Source organism: Pteropus vampyrus, unplaced genomic scaffold (genome assembly GCF_000151845.1).
Source record: "Pteropus vampyrus isolate Shadow unplaced genomic scaffold, Pvam_2.0 Scaffold44, whole genome shotgun sequence".
Lineage (NCBI taxonomy): Eukaryota > Metazoa > Chordata > Mammalia > Chiroptera > Pteropodidae > Pteropus > Pteropus vampyrus.
Window position 1 is genome coordinate 7,868,563 of NW_011888825.1, and position 20,831 is coordinate 7,889,393.

At 34.3% G+C, this 20,831-nt stretch overlaps 1 protein-coding gene and 1 pseudogene across 23 annotated transcripts in view; both read left to right on the forward strand.

Annotated features, from left to right (window-relative positions):
• NCOR1 (nuclear receptor corepressor 1) overlaps positions 1 to 20,831 on the forward strand; it is a 174,125-nt gene that overhangs the window by 115,799 nt on the left and 37,495 nt on the right. For 15 of the 23 annotated variants that reach the window (XM_023529976.1, XM_011359005.2, XM_011359008.2 and 12 more), the window contains 7 exons: positions 1,429 to 1,624; positions 6,197 to 6,370; positions 7,154 to 7,314; positions 14,702 to 14,822; positions 14,921 to 15,022; positions 15,370 to 15,470; positions 17,792 to 17,963. In XM_023529976.1, the coding sequence (XP_023385744.1) occupies positions 1,429 to 1,624; positions 6,197 to 6,370; positions 7,154 to 7,314; positions 14,702 to 14,822; positions 14,921 to 15,022; positions 15,370 to 15,470; positions 17,792 to 17,963 (1,027 nt within the window). The remainder of the gene's footprint in view (positions 1 to 1,428; positions 1,625 to 6,196; positions 6,371 to 7,153; positions 7,315 to 14,701; positions 14,823 to 14,920; positions 15,023 to 15,369; positions 15,471 to 17,791; positions 17,964 to 20,831) is intronic. The other 8 variants (XM_011359013.2, XM_011359012.2, XM_023529986.1 and 5 more) reach the window with 2 other exon arrangements.
• Positions 165 to 283, forward strand: LOC111738922 (annotated as a pseudogene).

Genomic DNA, 20,831 nt, shown 5'->3' on the forward strand with positions numbered 1-20,831 from the left:
ATTCATTGGTTTATTAAGATGTATATTTATTGGATGTCTGCCCAGTTCAAGAATATTTTTAATGCTGTATGGAATATATGCATATCACAATCTCTGACTTCAAAAAACTTAGAGATTGGTCTTGGTAATAAGTCAGAAAAAATCATGACAAAAATTAAAATGAGGTCTACGGCCATGCCACCCTGAACGTGCCCGATCTCGTCTGATCTCAGAAGCTAAGCAGGGTCAGGTCTGGTTAGTACTTGGATGGGAGACCACCCAGGAATACCAGGTGCTGCAGGCATTTAAAAAAAAAAAAAAAAAAAATTAAAACGAGAGCTTCCTTCTTAATGAGACACAGAAAGAAGACTCTCTGTAGGAAATAATATTTTGATTATTCCATAACAGTTCATTTGGCTTTTTATAGCAAAAGGAGAAAAAGCCACGTTTACATACAAGCCAAAGCACAAAAGCAAGAGAATTATGTGTGTGTTCTCAGTCAGTGAAAAATTCTGCTTATAATAGCAGAAAAAACTATTGAAGTCTTTAGATAACAGGTCCTAAAAACAGTCAGATCTCTACTCTTCCCAAGACTATTTCTTAGATAATGGACTGGATATCAGGGGCTTTTTATTTAGTATTGGACACAGCAGATTGAGTCTTTCCTTCATGAGAAAATAAATAATTGCAAATTGTCCTGTTGTATACTGCGAAAGAAATAAGTTGACTGCAGTATGAAGGAAAATGGAGAGGGCATTACAATATTTTATTGTATGGTTAGGGATGACCTGTCTGGAGAAGTATCATTTAATTTCCTTCTGCAAGAGAATTGGTATATTAATGAATTGGTTGTGGGAAGCGAGATTGCTTAGTCAAGAATGACTGCCAGGTTTCTGGCTTAAGCTATTGAGGTTGCATTTTCTAAGATGGAGATCACTGAAAGAGAAGCATTGAGTTTAGAAAACAAAATTTCCATTTTCAATGTAAGTTTTGAAGTGCTTTGAGATATCCAAGTGGAGTTATTAGGCAGGCAATTTTATAAGTGTGGAACTTGGAGAAAAATGTCTTAGAAATAGAAATTTATGAATTGTTAACATATAGATGACATTTAAATTCAGAGAAGTAGATATGATTACCTGGTGAGAGGACATAGAGAGAAAGGCTGAGCCACTAGGGATTTGGCCATCTGACCATCATGTTAGAAGCGGACAGAAGTATTTTTATTTCTGATTTTTATTTTCCTTATCATAACTTTTGTTATTTATTTTGTGTTGAGTTCTGAAAGTAACTGTTCAGCATTTTAAGCATCAGACCTGACAATTACTTTGATTTAAAAAATGGTAAAATCACTTCAACCAGTAATATTACGGAAATAAGCATTACTCGCAATAGATAGTAATTATTATTATGTTGGTCATAGCATATTTAGATATTTTTCCCTTCCTGTAGGTTTCCTGTACCCCATGTAGTATACCAGTTGGAACCCCAGTGAGTGGCTATGCCCTCTACCAGCGACACATTAAAGCAATGCATGAGTCAGCACTACTGGAAGAACAGCGACAGAGGCAAGAACAGATAGATTTGGAATGTAGAAGTTCTACAAGTCCATGTGGCACCTCCAAGAGTCCAAACAGAGAGTGGGAAGGTAGGTAGAGCTATCACCATAAAGAAATCAACTGAAAGGAAACAAAGCTATATTCAAAGGTAGTGTCCTTTGTGCTTTGTTATTTATCAGCATATCAATTGATTTATTACACTTTTCCCAAACAGATAGATTTCTTTAAATTGACTTCAGTTAAACTATTAAGTAGTACTAGTATTATTGAATTTTCTGTTACTCATCTTTATGCTGGAAGACCATATTAAAGCCATGCTTTATGTTCCATTCATCTGAGTTTTCAGAGTAAGTATGAATTGTCATTCTGTCCTCCATGCAAATCACCTGTATCTGGGTAATATTCTAATTTCTATGATGTGATGGGAGACAACTTTGTGTAATGTGTAAAGGCAATCAGACCCTGACTCAACCCTCACCTCAGCAAGCATTTACCACTTGCGTGGCCATGGGCAAGTCACTTAACCTTTCTGAGCTTTAGTTTTCTCATTTGTAAATTGCAAATTACCTAAGTACTTACCTTGCTGGGATTATAACCTATAAGAAAAAATGAACATTCAGTATTTTATAACACATGGCTCAGCTTTATGATATATGATAGTTCATACTAATTAGTATATCAGTATATACATTGTTTAAATAGATACTATGAAGGTACTGTTATTGTTATGTCACTGTTATTTCAAGTGACAGATTTGAGTTGTGCGTGCTTTTTTTAGTTGGTGCATTATGTATTTGTTTCTTAAAAAAAAGGGAATGATTCCTAAATTTTAATAAGTTCTGGCATGTTTAGAAAATGGCACATGTGTTATGGGTGATAGTAAATTTATGGACCATATGCTATAATATGCTTAGAATATAAGAATATTAAAATCTTCTGTGATTATGGTGTAGTTTTTTTTTTTTTTCCGCACTGATTCAGAAGACTCTTCGCAGTACTTTATATAAATGAGAGCTATTAGTTATAGAAGACCATGCATTTCAAGGGCTATTTAATGTAAAACAGGAACTGTGGTATTTAACCGATCTTGCTGACTCCACACTCCAGTCACACCAATAATGAGTTATTAGTTACATGACACACTGAACCTCCTATGTTAGAGTTTTAAATATAAAATTGTTAGTGTTTTAAATGTATACCTTATGCTAGTAAAAATGTGAACCAGTGTGATAATACCCACCAAGGCTGAGTATATAATAGGTATTAACTGAATATATCTTGAAAGAAGGTAAAAACAATGATAAATTTTGGGTTTTTAGTATATTTCGTCTAGAGAATCCTTAATTCCTAACTCAGTAATTGACATAATGTGTACTCAGTAATTACATGTTGAAGGAATGAATTAAATGAATTAAAGAGCATAAATGGATTTAGCAGAAGTGCTTAAGAGCATTCTAATTAGGAGAAAATCTGTCATTACAAAAATGATAAATTATAGGATAATTTTAAAGTCTGTCGATCTATTTCTTACATAAATGATTTAGAATAAATTTTGTGAGGAAGAATTAAAACCTAGAAAAAAATGACATTCAAATGGTATTTGCTGAACTCATGCTAAAGCTTAACATTATGCAATTAGTAATGTCTGGATCATCCTGTATCATATAGTTATTTTAGGACCTCAATATTTTTTCTTGATCTGCTTTACAAAATGGGTTGTATTGGGAACTGGACAGACTGAACCATGTTAGAGCCTCAAATTCTGAGATTCCAAACTGAACTGCATTTCTCTGTGGTCAGTAACATTAATCTATATGGTTTAGATCTGCACAGTGTCCTAATTTTTAATCATAATGCAGTGGTCTTAAAACCGGATTGTATTTATATTTTTGATTTAACATGACACCAAGATATTTATTAACATGACACCAGTTTGGTTTAAGGCAACTCTACAAACTGGGACAGTTGATTACATTTTATCCCAAGGTATTAAATTTCATTTTAACTAATTTACCTAGTATGTTCATCCAGGAATTTATTTAACAAGTACCTGAAGTTTCTCCTGAATTTATAGTTATCCTGTAGTTCATTGCGAAGGATAATCTTCCAAATAATATTTATATATTTGCATTTAAATTGCATGTATATAGAATGTTTGACAACTGTTTTCAATGCAACATCATAGAGTAGCTTATATACAATGTAGGCTGGTAAAGTCCACCTGAATTAGGACCATGGTTTTGACTTTTCCCTTCATGTTCTCATTTAGAAAGTAACAGTCAGCACCTGTTTTCTAACTGTTTGATTATATTCATTTTCTCTTAATGTCAATGGTACAAATAATTATTGTAAATGTGCCCTTTTAAGGTGGCTTAAAGCCTTTCCCTCTAAAAAGCTTGATAAAATTTTTAGAAAATTGTTTTCACTTTCCAGTAACATTTACACAAGTTGACCCTTGCTTTAGTTTGAAGCCTTTTCCTACCATGAAGGAACTCAAACATGTAGAGATAGAGTTAGAATTGAACTACTAATGCATGTTAATAAAATCTATCTAATCTAAATAAAGAGTTAATGCTTCCATGCAACTGAATCTAGTTAATTTTGTTTTTGTTGTTTATGTCTGTATTTTTTTCAGCTCTGAGTACATAGCTGTATTTAGAACCATCTAAATTTTCATCTTTTTCTTTAACACTACTGTGACAAAGTGGATTTTTCCACATAATTATAAACTTACTGGAAATAGCAAAACAATCAGACACTGAATTTACAATACACTGTCATGTTAAATTCTCTAGAAAGAAAATAGTCATTCCGTTTTGAAGTTGGTTTCATAAATTTTCACAATTTTAGGACACAATCTCATTTATTATATTAATAAGTCACAGAAAGAGTACTGTTATTTTGTTGGATACCCCAGAGGAATCTGAAATTCAGCACCCAACGATTCAGAGAGAGATTAGTGCACTGTATTTTAGAGCTCAGGGTCAGGAATTATACTCCTTTTGAAAAATCCCTGTAGTGTGACCTTGGTTGGGCATTTAGGTGTGAACTTCAGTTTTCCTCATCTCTAAAATGGTGTTAATAATCTCATTGGTCCTGAGGGCTAAATAAGATAATATATATAATGCACAGTGCTCCGCACATAGTAGTACTGAATATTAGCTGATATTACTTTAATCGTTTATGGATTGTAAAAGTATCTTAGTAAACCAAAGAACCTTTTTATGCCTCATGCTAATGAATCTCTATTTGAAACCGATTACAAACCTTCAACTTAATAGTGAAATGCTAGAGACTTCCCTTTGGATAGGAATTATCAGGATGCCCACTGTTACTTGTTATTAGTGCAGTAAGGAGAAAAGGAACTGAAAAAGAGTTTTAGCTCTTCGAAGGGAGAGGACAAATTATAATTCATGGGATAAGATTATCCACCTAAAAATAAAGATTATCTACCTAGAAAGCCTAAAAGAATCAACTGAAAAGTTATTAGTGCAAAAAGGAAAGTTCATTAAGTTTCTAAGAAAAAATCAGTATTCAGAAATCCACATCTTTCTTTCCTATATATCTGCAGTAATTAGTTATATATATGAAAAAGATAGTTTTCCTAGCAACAAATATAAAATAACTATAAATAATTTTTAACAAGGAATATGTAAGACCTATGTGAAAAAATATATGTTCCTCGATTAAGAAACACATTATTATAAAATGTCAAGCCTCCTGTATTCATAAATCTAATGGAAGTTCAATGAAAATTTCGGTGATACTTTGCGGAGGAGGAAATACTCAGAATGATTTTAAATTTAGATTTATCTGGAAGAATAAATAGATGAGACTAGGTAAGCAAAAGAATAATAAAATGAACAGGAATTTGTCCTGTCAGACATTAAAATGCCACAAATCTAAGTGGTTTGGATTACAGACAATTTTACTTTCTTCTTTGAGCTTTTCTGATTTTCCAAAATTACAATATGTCAATTTCATTTTTTAAAAAAAGGAAAAAAATTATATAAAATCATACACATATTTTTAAGCTTTAATATGACTGAATATCTAATATGTCCTTAAGCTTAAAGTTTTTAAAATAATTTTTAAAATTTTAATTTATGTTTATGTGGAGATAAATTATATGGAGTAATTTTCATTAGCATTATTGCAGTAAAATTCAGTTTTATAAGCTTGTGTAGGTTTTTTGACTTAGTTTGATCTGCATCTTTCATTTCTTATTACATTTATTGCTCTAAATATTAAGCAGTGGACTTCAACAGGCTAATTATAAGAGTTGGGATCCTCAAAATCTGACCTCTAATTCAGGCCAGACTCGAATTCACAAAATGGTTGGATAATCTGATGTTTGCCTAATGTGATCTTTATTGCATGTGAAAACATTTGATTTTCCTAACGAGAAGAAAGAGAGAAGTTCTTTGTCCTTTTAAAGAGAAAAGTGTAATTGAATTTTCGAGGATTTTACTAGGTCATAGTAATGGTGCATACACAGAAGATTTAGATTTATAGGGTTTCTTAACCTCTGTGGAGGAATTTTAGACCTTGATACTACTATATAGTTGGATCTGCCCCTGGATGGTGTGGGCTTGGTCCTTTCACACTTACTATTTTAATTTGGGGTTCTTCCCTTATTTTGATAACTTTAACTTTCATAGGAAAATCAGTCGCCTATATGCCTTATGCTGAGGTCAAACGTGCTCTAGAACAGGAAGCACAGATGTACAATACCGCAGCAAGGTCAGCATCACCGTGTAGGCTTTCTCCAAGAGAAGTCAGTAAAGCCGCTCCACAGCCTGATATGAGTGCAGCCCGCTATAGTGTCCCGCCAGGTAAATATTGTTCCTCTGTGCAGTGGCTGCTGGCCATCTACCTACAGATGTTAGACACGGGTGGTTTAATCTTATGAACGAAGTGCTCTTCTAGGACATGTCCTTGCTATTTCAAAATTACTTTCTTGTTTCTCTTTATTCCATCATCAGTTATATTCAGTTGAGACTCACTGGGCTACTGGAAAATTTGTGTTAGCATATGTATATTGCTACATTGACTGGCTTTTCTCTTATGAGTACATGTACCTTGTAAAAATCTTGAGATCTCCACTCTCCCTAGCCCACCTCTCCCAGAAATTCAAGAGCCTGAGAGAGCCAGAGTCAGTAAACATTTCTCAAATTAAGTGAGATGCAGAGAGGATATATAATTGGTTGTCAGTCATGTCTGCAATTCTCCAAAGTTGTAATACCAACTATTCCTAAGAAGCACCCTTTTATCTCACTTACATTGTGAGGTCCAAAGAGTGATGGAGAGAGAGAGAAAAAATTATTAAAGATTGCCATTTGCATTTGCTGAGTTCTAGTTTGAAATGAACATTAGCTTAAAAGCTCTGGCTTGAGAGGGAGTTAAAAATTTCAGCCTCACAAATACCATTAGTGACTGGAATATGGATACAGGTTTAATTCAAGTGACAAATTTGAAATAGAAATTTTCATCTTTGGCTTCATCTTACACTTACAATTTAATTTCTTATTTAAAAATTCAGAAATGACTTTGATATGTAAAATGTTGCAGACTAGGAAATTGACTATTTTAAATAATTTTTTTCTTCCTTTTAAAAGTCCTTCAGCCTGCTCCACATCAAGTGATAACTAATCTCCCTGAAGGGGTTCGCCTTCCAACAACTCGACCCACTAGGCCACCTCCTCCTCTCATCCCGTCATCTAAAACCACAGTGGCTTCAGAAAAACCATCGTTCATACTGGGAGGCTCCATCTCACAGGTAAAATGGGTTCTCTTCTTAGTAACTTTTCTGATGAATATAGCTTTGGTAAATATGTTTCCTCCTCCTCTTGCTAATTTGTCAGAGTCCTACTAAATAAAAAATCTGTCTATATATGAAGAGAGAGTAACTAGAAAATGCAGCAATTGCTATATTCCATGCCATGCACAGGATGTTTGTATGAGTTAAGTGCTCAGATTGAGTGACTGTGGGACACTGTATGGTTTAACATAAGAAAGTGCATATGTGCCCTGAAGTGTAGCGTAAATGAAAATGGAATATTTTCAAGTAACTAGAATATTTTTTGACTAATTATTATTAAGACTCTATGGAATTGTAGATGTTGATAAGTCCTAGCTTATTCTGACTTTAGCCTCCCTCCCTCCCTCTCTTTCACAGTACTTCAAAAAAAAAAAAAAATACTGTCTGATTTAATGGTTCGATTAGTTCTGATTAATGTGCACAGCCAGTTACCACACCCCTGTCAGGTTACAGAACATTTCCATCACTTTAAAATGTTTTCTCATGCTCCTTCCTAGGCACTATCTTCTTCCACTTCTTAAAGTAACCACTGTTCTGCTTTCTATTGTCGTATATTAGTTTTGCCTTTTCTAGAACTTCATATAAATGGTACAGTGTGCACTCTTCAGTGTGTCTTCTTTATCTTAGCATATTGGTTTTAGGGATTCGTCCAGGGTTTTGTGTAATCAGTATTTTCTTTTTAATGCCGAATAATACTCTATTGTATGAACATACCAGTTTGTTTATCCATTTTCTTATAGATGGAAACCTAAGCTGTTTCTAGTTTTTGGCTACTGTGAATAAAACTGATATGAATATTCTTGTACTGGGTTCTTTGTAAACATAGATTTTCATTTCTCTTTTATAAATTCCCTGAGAATGGAATTGCTGGGTATGTGTATATTTTACTTTATAATTTTCCAGAGTGGTTCTATAATTTTACACTGCCACCACCAATGTGTCAGCCTTTGGGTTACTCTATTTCTTGTTTTCAGTCTTTTTTATTTTAGTCATTCTAGTGGCAACAAATGATGTGGAACACTTTTTCATATACGTTGGCCCTGAGTACATCTGATTGCAAAGTGACCGTTAAGTCTTATTTTGTGTTTTTATTGGGTCTTTTTGTTATTAGGTTGTAGAAGTTTATTACATATTATGGATAAAAGCTCTATTAGATATGTGTATTAAAATATTTTCTCTGTTTGTGGCTGTGTTTTGTTACTAGTGTGTTTTAATGAGCAGAAGTTTTAAATTTCAATGAAGTCCATGTGTAAATGTTTTATCTACTGTGATTTGTTCTTTTTCTCTTTAGAAATTTTTTCCTGCTCCAAGGTTGTAAAGTTATTTTTCTATGTTTTTCTTTTGAAAGCTTTATAGTTTTGGCTTTTACATTTAGATCTATGATCCATGTCAAATTAATTTTTGTGTACAACGCAAGGGCAAAATTGGCATTCATTTATCCATTTGGATTTGCAGTTTCAGTGATGTTGGTTGAAAATTCTTTCTCCCATTAGATTGCTTTAGTGCCTTTGTCAAAAGTAGTTTGACTATATATTTGAGTCTGTTTCTGGATTCTATTCTGTTTCATTGATCTACTTACTCATTCTTTTATCAGCACTACAGTCTTGATTACTGTAGCGTTATAGCAAGTCTTGAAACCATATAGTATAAGTCCTATAGTGCTTTAAAGATTGTTTTGGCTCTTTTATGTTTCTTGAATTTCCATATAAATCATATAATCATTTTGTCAATTTTTACAAAAAATTCTGCTGGAACTTTGGTTGGAATTGCATTAAATCTATAGATTAATTTGTGATAAGGATAAAGATCTTAATATTGTTTTCTAATCTGCGAACATGTTTTATCTTCCTGTTTAGGTCTTTAATTTCAGTGGTGTTTTATAGTTTTCACTAGAGGTTTTGTACATGTATTGTTAGATTTATTTTCAGTTAATTTTATTTTAATGTATTTTATATTTTTATAAGTAATATTTTTAAAATTTTTATTTTCCAGTTCTTGCTAGTATATGAAAAAACAGTTGAGTTTTTTATCTTGACTTTATCACCTGCAACATTTACTTATTGCTTTCTAGTAGAGGTTTTTGTTTTTTGATTTTGTGTTTTTTGAGGTAGATTTCTTAGGATTTTTTAGGTACGCATGTCATCTACAAATGAAGACAGTTTTACTTCTTCCTTTTCAACCTTTATGTCTTTTTTGTTTGTTTTATTGAACTGACTAAGGCAGAACTTTTAGTACAGTGTTTAATAGAAGTGGTGAAAGGAATATGCTTTCCTTGTTGCCCATCTCAGGAGGGAGTCATTCAGTATTTCACTGGTGGGTGGGTATGTTACCTATAGACTTTTCCTAGGTGCCCTTCACCAAATTGAAGATGTTTCCTTATATTCTTAGTTTGTTGAGAGTTTTTTTTTTCTTTAGTTCTTTACTTTTCAACTTGAGAATTTCAATGTGGTTCTTTTTTATGATTTCTTTCTCTTTGTTAATATTCTCTATATGGTGAGTATCATTTTCATGCTTTCCATTAATGCTTTTTTTCTTAAAATAATTTTTTAATCTTTCAATTACAGTTGACATTCAACATATTAGTTTCAGATGGACAGCATCGTGGTTAGACATTTGTATAACTTAAGAAGTGATCCCCCTATAAGTCTTGCACCCACCTGACACCAAGTATAGTTATTACAATATTATTGACTGTTTTCTCTAAACTGCACTTTATATTCCTGTGACTGTTTTGTAACTACCAATTTGTACTTCTTAATCTCTTCTTTACCTTTTTCACCCAGTCCTCTAACCCCCTCCCATCTCACAACTATCTGTTTGTCCTGTGTATCTGTAAGTTTGTTTTTGTTTTATGCATTTATTTTTTTAGATTCCATATATAACTGAAATAATATGGTATTTGCTTTTCCCTATCTGACTTATTTCACTTAGCATGATACCCTTTAGGTCAGCGGTTCCCAACCTTTTTGGCACCAGGGACTGGTGCTCCTATGAGAATCTAATGCCTGATGATCTGGGGTGGAGCCGAGGCAGTGATGCTAGTGCTGGAGAGTGGCTGCAAATATAGATGAAGCTTCAGCTTGCTTTGCTCACCCTGCCGCTCACCTCCCAATTACCACCTGCTATGTGGCCCAGTTCCTAATAGGCCATGGACCCATACCTGTCCGCAACCCAGGGGTTGGGGACCCCTGCTCTAGGTCCATCATGTCATCACAAATAGTAAGATTTTATTCTTTTTATGGCCAAGTGATATTCCATTGTATACATGTACCACCTCTTTATCCAGTCATATTTTGATTGGAGCCTTTAATCCATTTACATTTAAAGTAATTATCGGTAGGTACGTAGTTATTGCCATTTTATTATTTTCTGATTGTTTTGGTAATTCTCTGTTTCTTATTCTCTTGCTCTCTTCTCTAGTATATTGATGACTTTCTATAGTGTTGTGTTTGGATTCTTTTCTCTTTATTTCTTGTATATCCTTTGTAGGTTTTTGGTTTGCGGTTATCATGTACTTCATATATACCAAGCTGTGTTTATAGCAGTCTCTTTTAAGTTGATAGTCACTTAAGTTCGAACACATTCTAAAATCGCTATCATTTTTACCTACTCCCTCCACATTTATGTTTTTGTCATTTTTTATTTCTTTCATGCGTGCATGTTTGTGTGCATTCCTTAATTTACTGTTGTAATTACACATGATCTTCCTTCTTTTGCCTTTTAACCTTGTGTTAGCTTTAGTGTTGGTTGATCCACTGCTTTTATTATGTGTTTGCCTTCGTCAGTGAAAATTTTTTCCTTTGCGATATTTTATTCATATATATATTTTTTCTTCTTCTTAAAGAAGTCCCTTTAACATTTCTTGTAATATTGCTTTGGTGGTGATAAACTCCAACTTTGGGAACTGTGGAACACTTGACTCTCCATGTTTGCTTCTGTGCCTCTGGCTGTTAATTTTCTGTCTCTTTCAGAAGCTTCTGCTTTCCTCTGGTCAGTTTTGAAAAAAAATTCCAACTTTATTTTTGCCTTGGGCATGTTTCTTTTAAACTGTGTGATCTTGGTCAAGTCATTTAATTTCTTTTGCCTCATTTTCTTCATAGTCTTGGAGGCTGGAAGTCCAAGATCAGGGTGCCAGCACAGTCAGATGAGGGCCCTCTTCCAGGTCACAGAGTTCTCGTTGTATCCTCACATGATGGAAGAGTCCTTTAATTCTTTAAATATGATTCCCTGTGGTTCTTTGAACATATTTATATATTCGATAGCCGATTTAAAATCTGTTCTAGAAAGTCTAAAGCCTTAGGGACAGTTTTTGTTCACTGCTTCCCTCCCTCCCCCTTTTGTATGGGTACTACTATCTTGTTTCTTTGCATGTCTTGTAATTTTTGCTTGAGAACTGGATATTTTAAATAATACAATGTGGCAATTCTGGAAATGAAATTCTCCCCTCTCCTCTGATATGTTATTGCTGTTTGTTTTTGTTGTTTATTTTCTTAGTGACTTTTCTGTAAATTCTATAAAGTGTGTATTCTTGTGTCATGTGTAGCCACCAAAGTCTCTCTTTGATTAATTTAGTGGTCAACTAATGATTGGACGGAGATTTCAAAGCCTAAAATGACTACATTTCCCAGTCTTTACTAATGGGCTCTCTGTATGTTTTGGGGCATGCTTTTGGTATTCAGCTAGGCAGCTGATAACTATGCTTAAGTCTTCACTTGTTGCTTTTTCAGAGCCTTAAGGTTTCAGAGGTATTAATTTACAGCCTTCTCACATCTTTTCTAGGCACATGTACAGCCTTAAACATGCACATGCACTTCATGATTCCTAGGAATATATTGGAGCTTTTCAAACCTCCTCTGAACATCTCATTTCTTAAATATTCTGTTTAAAGTTTTTGGTTAGCCTCCTGTTTGCTATAGCTGTTATATGCTGCGTCAGGCAGTGGAGAAATTAATCAGTTGACTAATTGTGTTTGACAAGTGTGTACCTCCTTTCCCACTATAGTCAGGTGAGGTAAAGACAGCTTTGCAAATAGGTCTCCCAGACAACCACTGGACAAGTTAAGTAAGGACAACTAAGTAATGGTAGTTATCTGGGAATAAGGCTTTTAAGGAGATCCAGCCCTGTTCTTTCCCCTGTGGTGGCTGTCAGGCTGCTGGTTTTCACCATGATTGAAGGTTCTTGGTCTTCATGGCTATCACAGAGCTTGGGGTGGGGTGGAGGGAGTGTATGGCAGTGGCAATTGAGTAATTTCAGATTCCACAAAGCTCATTGTTCTTAACCTAGATTCCACTGTTTTTCTTGAATAAGCACTCCCATGTTTCTGCAAGCCTTTGGTTAATTTCTAGAGTACTTAAAAGGTTGGTTCTTACTATTTTTGCTAGTTTTGTGGTTTTCTTTATGAAGGAGAGTTTTCCAAAGTTCTTACTCTGTCATTTTCAGTGATGTCACTATCCCATAAAAGGAATAAATGTCATTAATAATGGTAGCTTACATTTTGGGTGTACTGTTAAGTGGCTTTATGTAATATAATAATATCTGCATGAAATTTTTGGTAATTTCAGAAGATATAACTGTCCCTTTAAAAATTTTTTCAATTTAAGCAATCTATGACAAGAATTTTTTTATTATTAAATTATAGTTGGTATAAAATATTAGTTTCAGGTGTACAACATAGTGATTCAGCATTTATACACCTTTAGAAGGGATCACCACTATAAGTCTAGTAACAATCTGTCACTCTCCAAAGTTTATTACATTATTGACTGTATTCCCTATGTATATATTAAATCCCCATGACTTATTTGTTTTATAACTAGAAATTTGTACCTCTCAATCCCTTTCACATTTTTTGCCCTTCCCCTTGCCTCTCTCCCCAGTGGCAACCATTAGTTTGTCTCTGTCTCTGAGTCTGTTTCTGTTTTATTAGTTCATTTATTTTGTTTTTTAGATTTCACATATAAGCGAATTCTACATATAAAAGCAAATCATATTTGTCTTTCTCGGTCTTGACTTATTTTGCTTAGCCTGATACCCTCTAAGTGTATCCATGTTGTTGCGAATGGCAAGATTTCATTCTTTTTTATGGTTGAGTAATATTCCAGCATATATGTGTGTATGTGTATGTATGTATGTGTGTGTGCGCATGCACGGGCACATGTGCATGCGCACACAAAGACACCATATCATTTTTATATATCAGCTGTTGATGGACATCTAGGTTGTTTCCATATCTTGGCTATTGTAATATTGCATATATCTTTTCTAATTAGTGTTTTCATTTTCTTCGGATAAATGCTCAGGAGAGGAATTGTTGTGACATGATAGTACTATTTTTCATTCTTTGGGGAAGCTCCATACTGTTTTCCATAGTGGCTACACCATTTACAGTCCCACCAATAGTGCTCAAGAATTCTCTTTTCTCCACATCCTTGCCAACACTCGTTATTTCTTTTTGATATAGCCATTCTGAGAAGTGTGAGGTGACATCTCATTGTGGTTTTGATTTGCTTTTCCCTGATGATGAGTGATGTTGAGCATCTTTTCATGTGTCTGTTGGGCATCTTTGTCTTTGGAGAAATGTCTCTTCAGATCCTCTGCCCATGTTTTTATTAGATTGTTTGTTTTTTTTGATGTTGAATTGTATGAGCGTTCTATGTATTTTGGATATTAACTCCTTTTGGGATACATCATTTGCAAATCTTTTCTCACATTCAGTAGGTTGCTTTTTTGTTTTGTTGATGGTTTTCTTCAATATGCAAAAGCTTTTTAGTTTGCTGTAGTCCCATTTGTTAATTTTTGCTTTTGTTGCCCTTGCCTGAGGAAGCATATCCAAAAAAATACTGCTAACACTGATGTCAAAGAATTTACTATGTTTTCTTCTAGGATTTTTATGGTTTCAGTCTTACATTTAAGTCTTTAATCCATTTCGAGTTTATTCTTACATATGGTATAAGAAAGTAGTCTAGTTTCAATTTTTTGCATGTATCTGTCCAGTTTTCCCAGCACCATTTATTGAAGAAATTGTCTTTTCCTCATTGGATATTCTTGCCTCGATTGACATAGATTAATTGACCATGTAAGTGTAGGTTAATTGACCGTATAAGTCTAAATTTATTAACCATTCTTTAAATTGACCATTTTGATAATTTTATTAGTTGGGATTTTTATTAATTGACTACATAAGCTTATATTAATTGACTATATAAGGATTTTCTTGCTTTACAAATACCTATTCTTAATTTGGGGTACAGGGGCTGTAAATTTTTATAAAGAGAAACGTGAACATTAACTTTGTAATTGATTGTGAAAAGACAATGTTATTTTAGTCTTTTGAAATTATTTTTAGGGTACACCTGGCACTTATTTGACTTCTCATAATCAGGCTTCCTACACTCAAGAAACAGCCAAGCCCTCAGTGGGCTCTATCTCTCTTGGACTGCCGCGGCAACAGGAATCTGCCAAATCAGGTCAGTGAGTAAATACTCATAATGTTTCTGCATTTGTAGCATCATAGTCAGTAATTCAACCTTTAATCTCTTCATGTTTCTCTTGCTTTGGTCTATAGCTACTGTGCCCTACATCAAGCAAGAAGAATTTTCTCCCCGAAGCCAAAACTCACAACCTGAGGGTTTATTGGTCAGGGCACAACATGAAGGAGTGGTCAGAGGTAAAATATGCTGTTCGGCAGAAATGTTAAACTTTTGTCCCCAATAAATTTATTAAAGTAAGTCATTAATATGTTTCAATGGTGGGTTTTTAAGTTAGAGCCTTTAAATTCTAAATTTAAGTTTTCTTTCCATATATATATTAATTTAAAATTTTGAAATTCCATATTTCAGCAGTCCTTTGTAATAACTGTCATATTTTAAAAGCACATTTCAATAAAACAAAAACTATTCTTTTTGTACTGCTATTTCCTTTTCTTCTTATCTCCTTATTTTTTTGTTTGTTTATTTTCTTTGTAGGGATAGGGTATGTATTTTGCTAATGATTTTTTTTTTTTTTTTAATTCAGGTACTACAGGAGCCATTCAAGAAGGAAGTATAACTCGGGGAACTCCAACCAGCAAAATTTCTGTGGAAAGCATCCCATCCTTGCGGGGCTCTATCACTCAGGTTAATTACGGTCATTCCTAATATACTGAACAATAGCTAATGGGAGCACTAGAGGGGAAGTCTCAAGGACTTCAGCTGTTCCAGCAATATAGTTTTGTGATTGTTTTTTGTTGTTCTGGGTTATGGGACTGGGTCTCATTGATGATAAATCTCAGATCCGTAAACTGACTGCATAAAGACATTAATGTGATTATTTTGATCACAAGCTGTATTATCTATACTGTGGTTCATTTGAAAAGTCAATTGTTTGAAAATTGGCAGAAGAAACAAGTTCTAATTGATGCAGCTCTCACTGTCTTCCTGGCAAAGCTTTTACCACTTGTTCAGCTTAAATAGAAATTGAGAAGAAAATCATTATAAATTATTTGCTTGCTTTTGTCCCTTCTGAAAAAGAAGGTCTGTAGTCTCAGTTTGTAAGCTGCCTTGGTAGAATCTAGGAAATATAGATGACATTGACAAAGGCACCAAAAAAACAAGTATCTTCTTCCAATTTTAGGCTAAATCCATTACCAGTTTTGATTAATAAAAGGTCTTTTGTTTCCTCAGTTGGATGTTAATTTTAGTTTGAAATGTAAAATTGGGGAAATCATTATAAATAGAATTTTATGCTTTTGCATGTTGTACCGGTCACAGATTTTCTGTTCTATTCCTCTTCTTTGTTGTTTGTTCACGTTCCCTAGGACAGTGCTTGTTAAAAGTCTAGTCCCCAGACCAGCACCATCAGTATCACTGAGAAATTGTTAGAGATATAAATGCTCAGGCCCTACCCAGGGTGTACTGAAGTCTCATCCATGGGGGCGGGGCCTAGCAATCTGGATTTTCCAGCCCTTCAGTGATTCTGCTGCTTGCCTGTTTGAGAACCTTGCTGATCAAGTGTAGTTTGTGCCACAGAACATCAGCATCACCTGGGAGCTTGTTAAAATAATGCAGAAATCTCAGTCCCCACTCCAGACCTGTTGAATCAATCTCCATTTTAACAAGATTCTCCAGTGATTCTTCCCTAGATATGTTTTATAGTATATGGCATATAGTGATCTAGAAAGTTAAATACTAACTCTCAGATCTCTCCTTCCACATTTGACCAAAGTATATGTTCTCCTGAAATTAGTTTGCAGAGTAAGCACTTTCATATAGACAGAAGAAAAATAAATGGCCTCTGCATATTATTTTTTCTTTTTCATTTTTGCTCTAATATTCAAACTGTGGGTAGGAAGACAAAATAAACTAGGTCAAATGAAGCCAAGCCTTATCTGTTTATTTTCCAGTTAGTCTGTCCATATGACATGAGCACTTCCTAAGTGGATATTACAGATTTCCAGATGTTTATCACTGAGCTCACTTAACCGGTAAATGTATTGGTCTCATCATCCCTGCTGTAAGCATGTGGTTGCAGATTGTCCTCTCTACAGTTTTGGGGACTCTAAATGTGTGAGTGGGCTAGGTCTGGGCCTCCCACTTTCATTTCAGCCCAAGCAATTCACATGTACAAAGTATTCTACATGTTAGATTTCATGACTGATTTTCCTTGAAGGGAAGTATTTACTGTTTCAAGGAAAGGCGAAATGAACCATGGTCATAGGCAACCCAGAAGAGGACTAATAATGGTGATAATTCAGATGATATGACCTAAACTGAATCCATATTATAAAATGGAGGCATCTGAGTTTCTCTTCTCCTCTTATTGATGACCAGAGGTCTATAACTCAGCAGACAGTTTAGTAATTGAAAGTTCTTTTAATCTTTTATCATTATGAGAGAAAGTTATGGTACTCTAAATTTAAAAATTTATTGTCTTATTTTTATTAGGTTTTTTGTTTTTTTTTTTGCAAGGCAACCTTTGGTTGACCTCACAGATTACAAGGACCTTGTCAGCTTACAATCCTCCCTTATTTTTTATTTTTTTACACCTACAGCACCTGGTCTTCCTAGGTGGTCTCCCATCCAAGTACTAACCAGGCCCGACCCTGCTTTATTAGAAATTTTGAAATAGCTTTATTACATTTGTATGATTTTAGGCCTTAAGACAAACTTTGTTCCTGTGACTTAAGTGCCTTCATAGAGATTTGACTTCATGGTGGGAAAGCTGATTCAAATTGTATACCTATCAGCATTTTAAGAAGTTTTGTGTGTCAAGGTTCAAGGATGAAGATACGGTATTTCTTTATGTTTATAAAAACTTAATGTCTGACTTTCTTTTATGTGTTTATCTTTTCTTCTTTGAAGATATGGTTGATCTGACTCAGTGTAGTAGGTTAAATTTTTTTGAGTGTCTTGGTTTCCTCTAAACTCAAGTGACTCTTTTTGTGTTCAATTTGATGCAGGGTACCCCAGCTCTGTCCCAGGCTGGCATACCAACTGAGGCTTTGGTGAAAGGATCCATTTCTAGAATACCCATTGAAGAGAGCAGTCCTGAGAAAGGCAGAGAGGAAGCTGCATCATCCAAAGGCCATGTTATTTATGAAGGCAAAAGTGGACACATCTTATCTTATGATAGTAAGTATTGCATCTGTACTCTGAAGACAATACTATAAAGTATGACTAAAAACATGGGCTCTGGTTCCCCATATACTTGCTTTAGGGAAATTAGTTTTCCTTCCTTGAGCCCAAATTTCCTCTCCTTAAAGGGGGTGAAACATTTGTGAAAAATTAACTGAGACAGTCAATGAAAAGTGATTGAGAGTGCAGAGTTCATAGTAAATGTCTTGTAAGTGATAGCTAACTTCATCAACTGCGATCAGTCGATTTAGCCTAAGAAAAGAATTTTTGTTAACTTTAATAGAATCACTTTTATTTATCATTTATTCATTTATTTTTTTACAAAGATATGCATGGCAGTGTGGTTTGTTTATTTATTTAAATTTTAATTGTTTATTGGGATAACATTGGTTATTACAATTATATAATTTTCAAGTGTACATTATCATTTGACATATGTATATTCTATTGTGTGTTTACTGCCCAAAACCAGTTTCCTTCAGCTGCCATATATTTGATCCCCTTTACTCACTTCACCCTCCCCCTAAACCCTGTATTTGACCCCCTTTACCTCATTTCCTCCCCCTTCTCCCCTACCCCAATAGTAACCACTAGTTTCTAGTCCTCTGGTAACCACTAGTCTATAGTCCTCTGGTAACCACTAGCCTATAGTCCATGTCCATGAGTCTCTGTTTGTTCTGCTCATTTGTTGCTTTTTGGTTTATATCTCACATATAACTGATATCATGTGATTTTCAACTTTTTCTGTCTAGCTTATTTCGCTTAGTATGATTATCTCGAGGTCCATCCATGCTATCACAAATGGCAGTATTTCATCTCTTCTTATGGCTGAGTAATATTCCATTGTATACATATACCACAGCTTCTTTAGCCAATCATCTATCATAAGACACTTTGGTTGCTTCCATGTTCTGGCCACTGTGAATAATGCTGCTATGAACATCAGTGTGCAAATATCTTTTCAGATATGAGTTTTCAAGTCTTTGGGGTAAATACCCAGTAGAAGGATTGCTGGACCATATGGTAGATCAATTCTTAGTTTTTTGAGGAACTTCCACACTGTTTTCCATAGTGGCTGTACCAATTTGCAGTCCCACCAGCAGTGTATGAGGGTTCCTTTTTCTCTGCATCCTCTCCAACATTAACATTATTACTTGTCCTGTTGATTATAGCTATTCTTACAGGTGTGAGATGGTATCTCATTGTGGTTTTGATTGGCATTTCCCTAATAGCTAGTGATGATGAGCATCTTTTCATATATTTGTTGGCTATTTATCCTCTAGAGAGAAATGTCTGTTCAGGTCCTCTGCCCGTTTTTCGATTGGATCACTTGGGTTTTTTTTGTTATTGAATTGTATGAGTTCTTTGTATATTTTGGATATTAGGCCCTTATCGGAGGTGTTGCTTGCAAATATATTTTTCCATTCGGATGGTTCTCTCTTTACCTTGTTGATGATTTCTTTTGCTGAGCAGAAGCTTTTTAGTTTTATGTAGTCTCATTCCTTTATTTTTGCTTTTACTTCCCTTGCTTTTGAGGTCAAATTCATAAAATCCTCTTTAAGTCCAAAGTCCTTGAGTTTCATTCTTATGTTTTCTTCTATGCATTTTATTGTTTCAAGTCTTATATTCATGTCCTTAATCCATTTTGAGTTCATTTTGATGTGTGGTGATAGACAACAGCCTAATTTCATTCCTTTGCAAATGACTTTCCAGTTTTCCCAGCACCATTAACTGAAGAGGCTTTTCTTTCTCCACTATATGTTTTTGGCTTCTTTGTCGAAAATTATTTGCCCATATAAATATGGGTTTACTTTTGGACTCACGATTCTGTTCCACTGGTCCATGTATCTGCTTTTCTGCCAATAGCATGCCATTTTGATTACTGTTGCTTTGTAGTATAATTTGAAGTTGGGCAGAATGATGCCTCCAGCCTGGTTCTTTTTTCTCAGGATGGCTTTGGCAATTCGGGGTCTTTTGTGCTTCCATACAAATCTGATGAATTTTTGTTCCATTTCTTTAAAAAATGCCAATGAGATTTTGATGGGGATTGCATTAAATCTGTATACTTTAGGTAATATGATCATTTTAAGTATGTTGATTCTTCCAATCTAAGAACATGGAATATCTTTCCATTTCTTTGTATCTTCTTCAATTTCTTTTAATAAGATCTTATAGTTTTCATTATATAGGTCCTTCACATGTTTCATTAAATTTATTCCTAAGTATTTTATTCTTTTTGTTGCAATCACAAAAGGAATTATTTTTTCCACTTCTTTTTCTGATGCTTCATTATTAGAGTATAGGAACACTATGGATTTTTGAATGTTGATTTTATATCCAGAGCACTTCAAACTAAAAAAGGTAAAGAAAGATACTGAGGGACACTTCATAATGATAAAGAGAATCATGCACCAAGGAGACATAACACTTATTACTATCTGTGCTCCCAATCAGGGAGGCCTGAAATATGTAAAGCAATTACTAACAGAACTAAAGGGAGAAAGAGACCAAAACACTATCATAGTAGGGGACCTACATACCCCACTGTCGGGTATGGACAGATCATCCAAACAGAAAATCAGTAAGGAAATAACATCTTTAAATGACACATTAGAACAATTGGACACAATTGACGTCTACAGAGCCTTCCATCCCAAAACAGCTGCTTATACATTCACTTTTATTTTAAGTGGATTTCTGTTTTATGAGTTAAGAATTAGGGAGTCGATAATAGTCTGATAATCCTGGAAAGAGTATTAAGTTTAAATTCTCCTTAAATATAACTATTTAATGTTTATATGAAACCATTTCTCTAGATATATTCTTAAGTTATACTTTCTCAATAATATTATAAGAATGACTCAG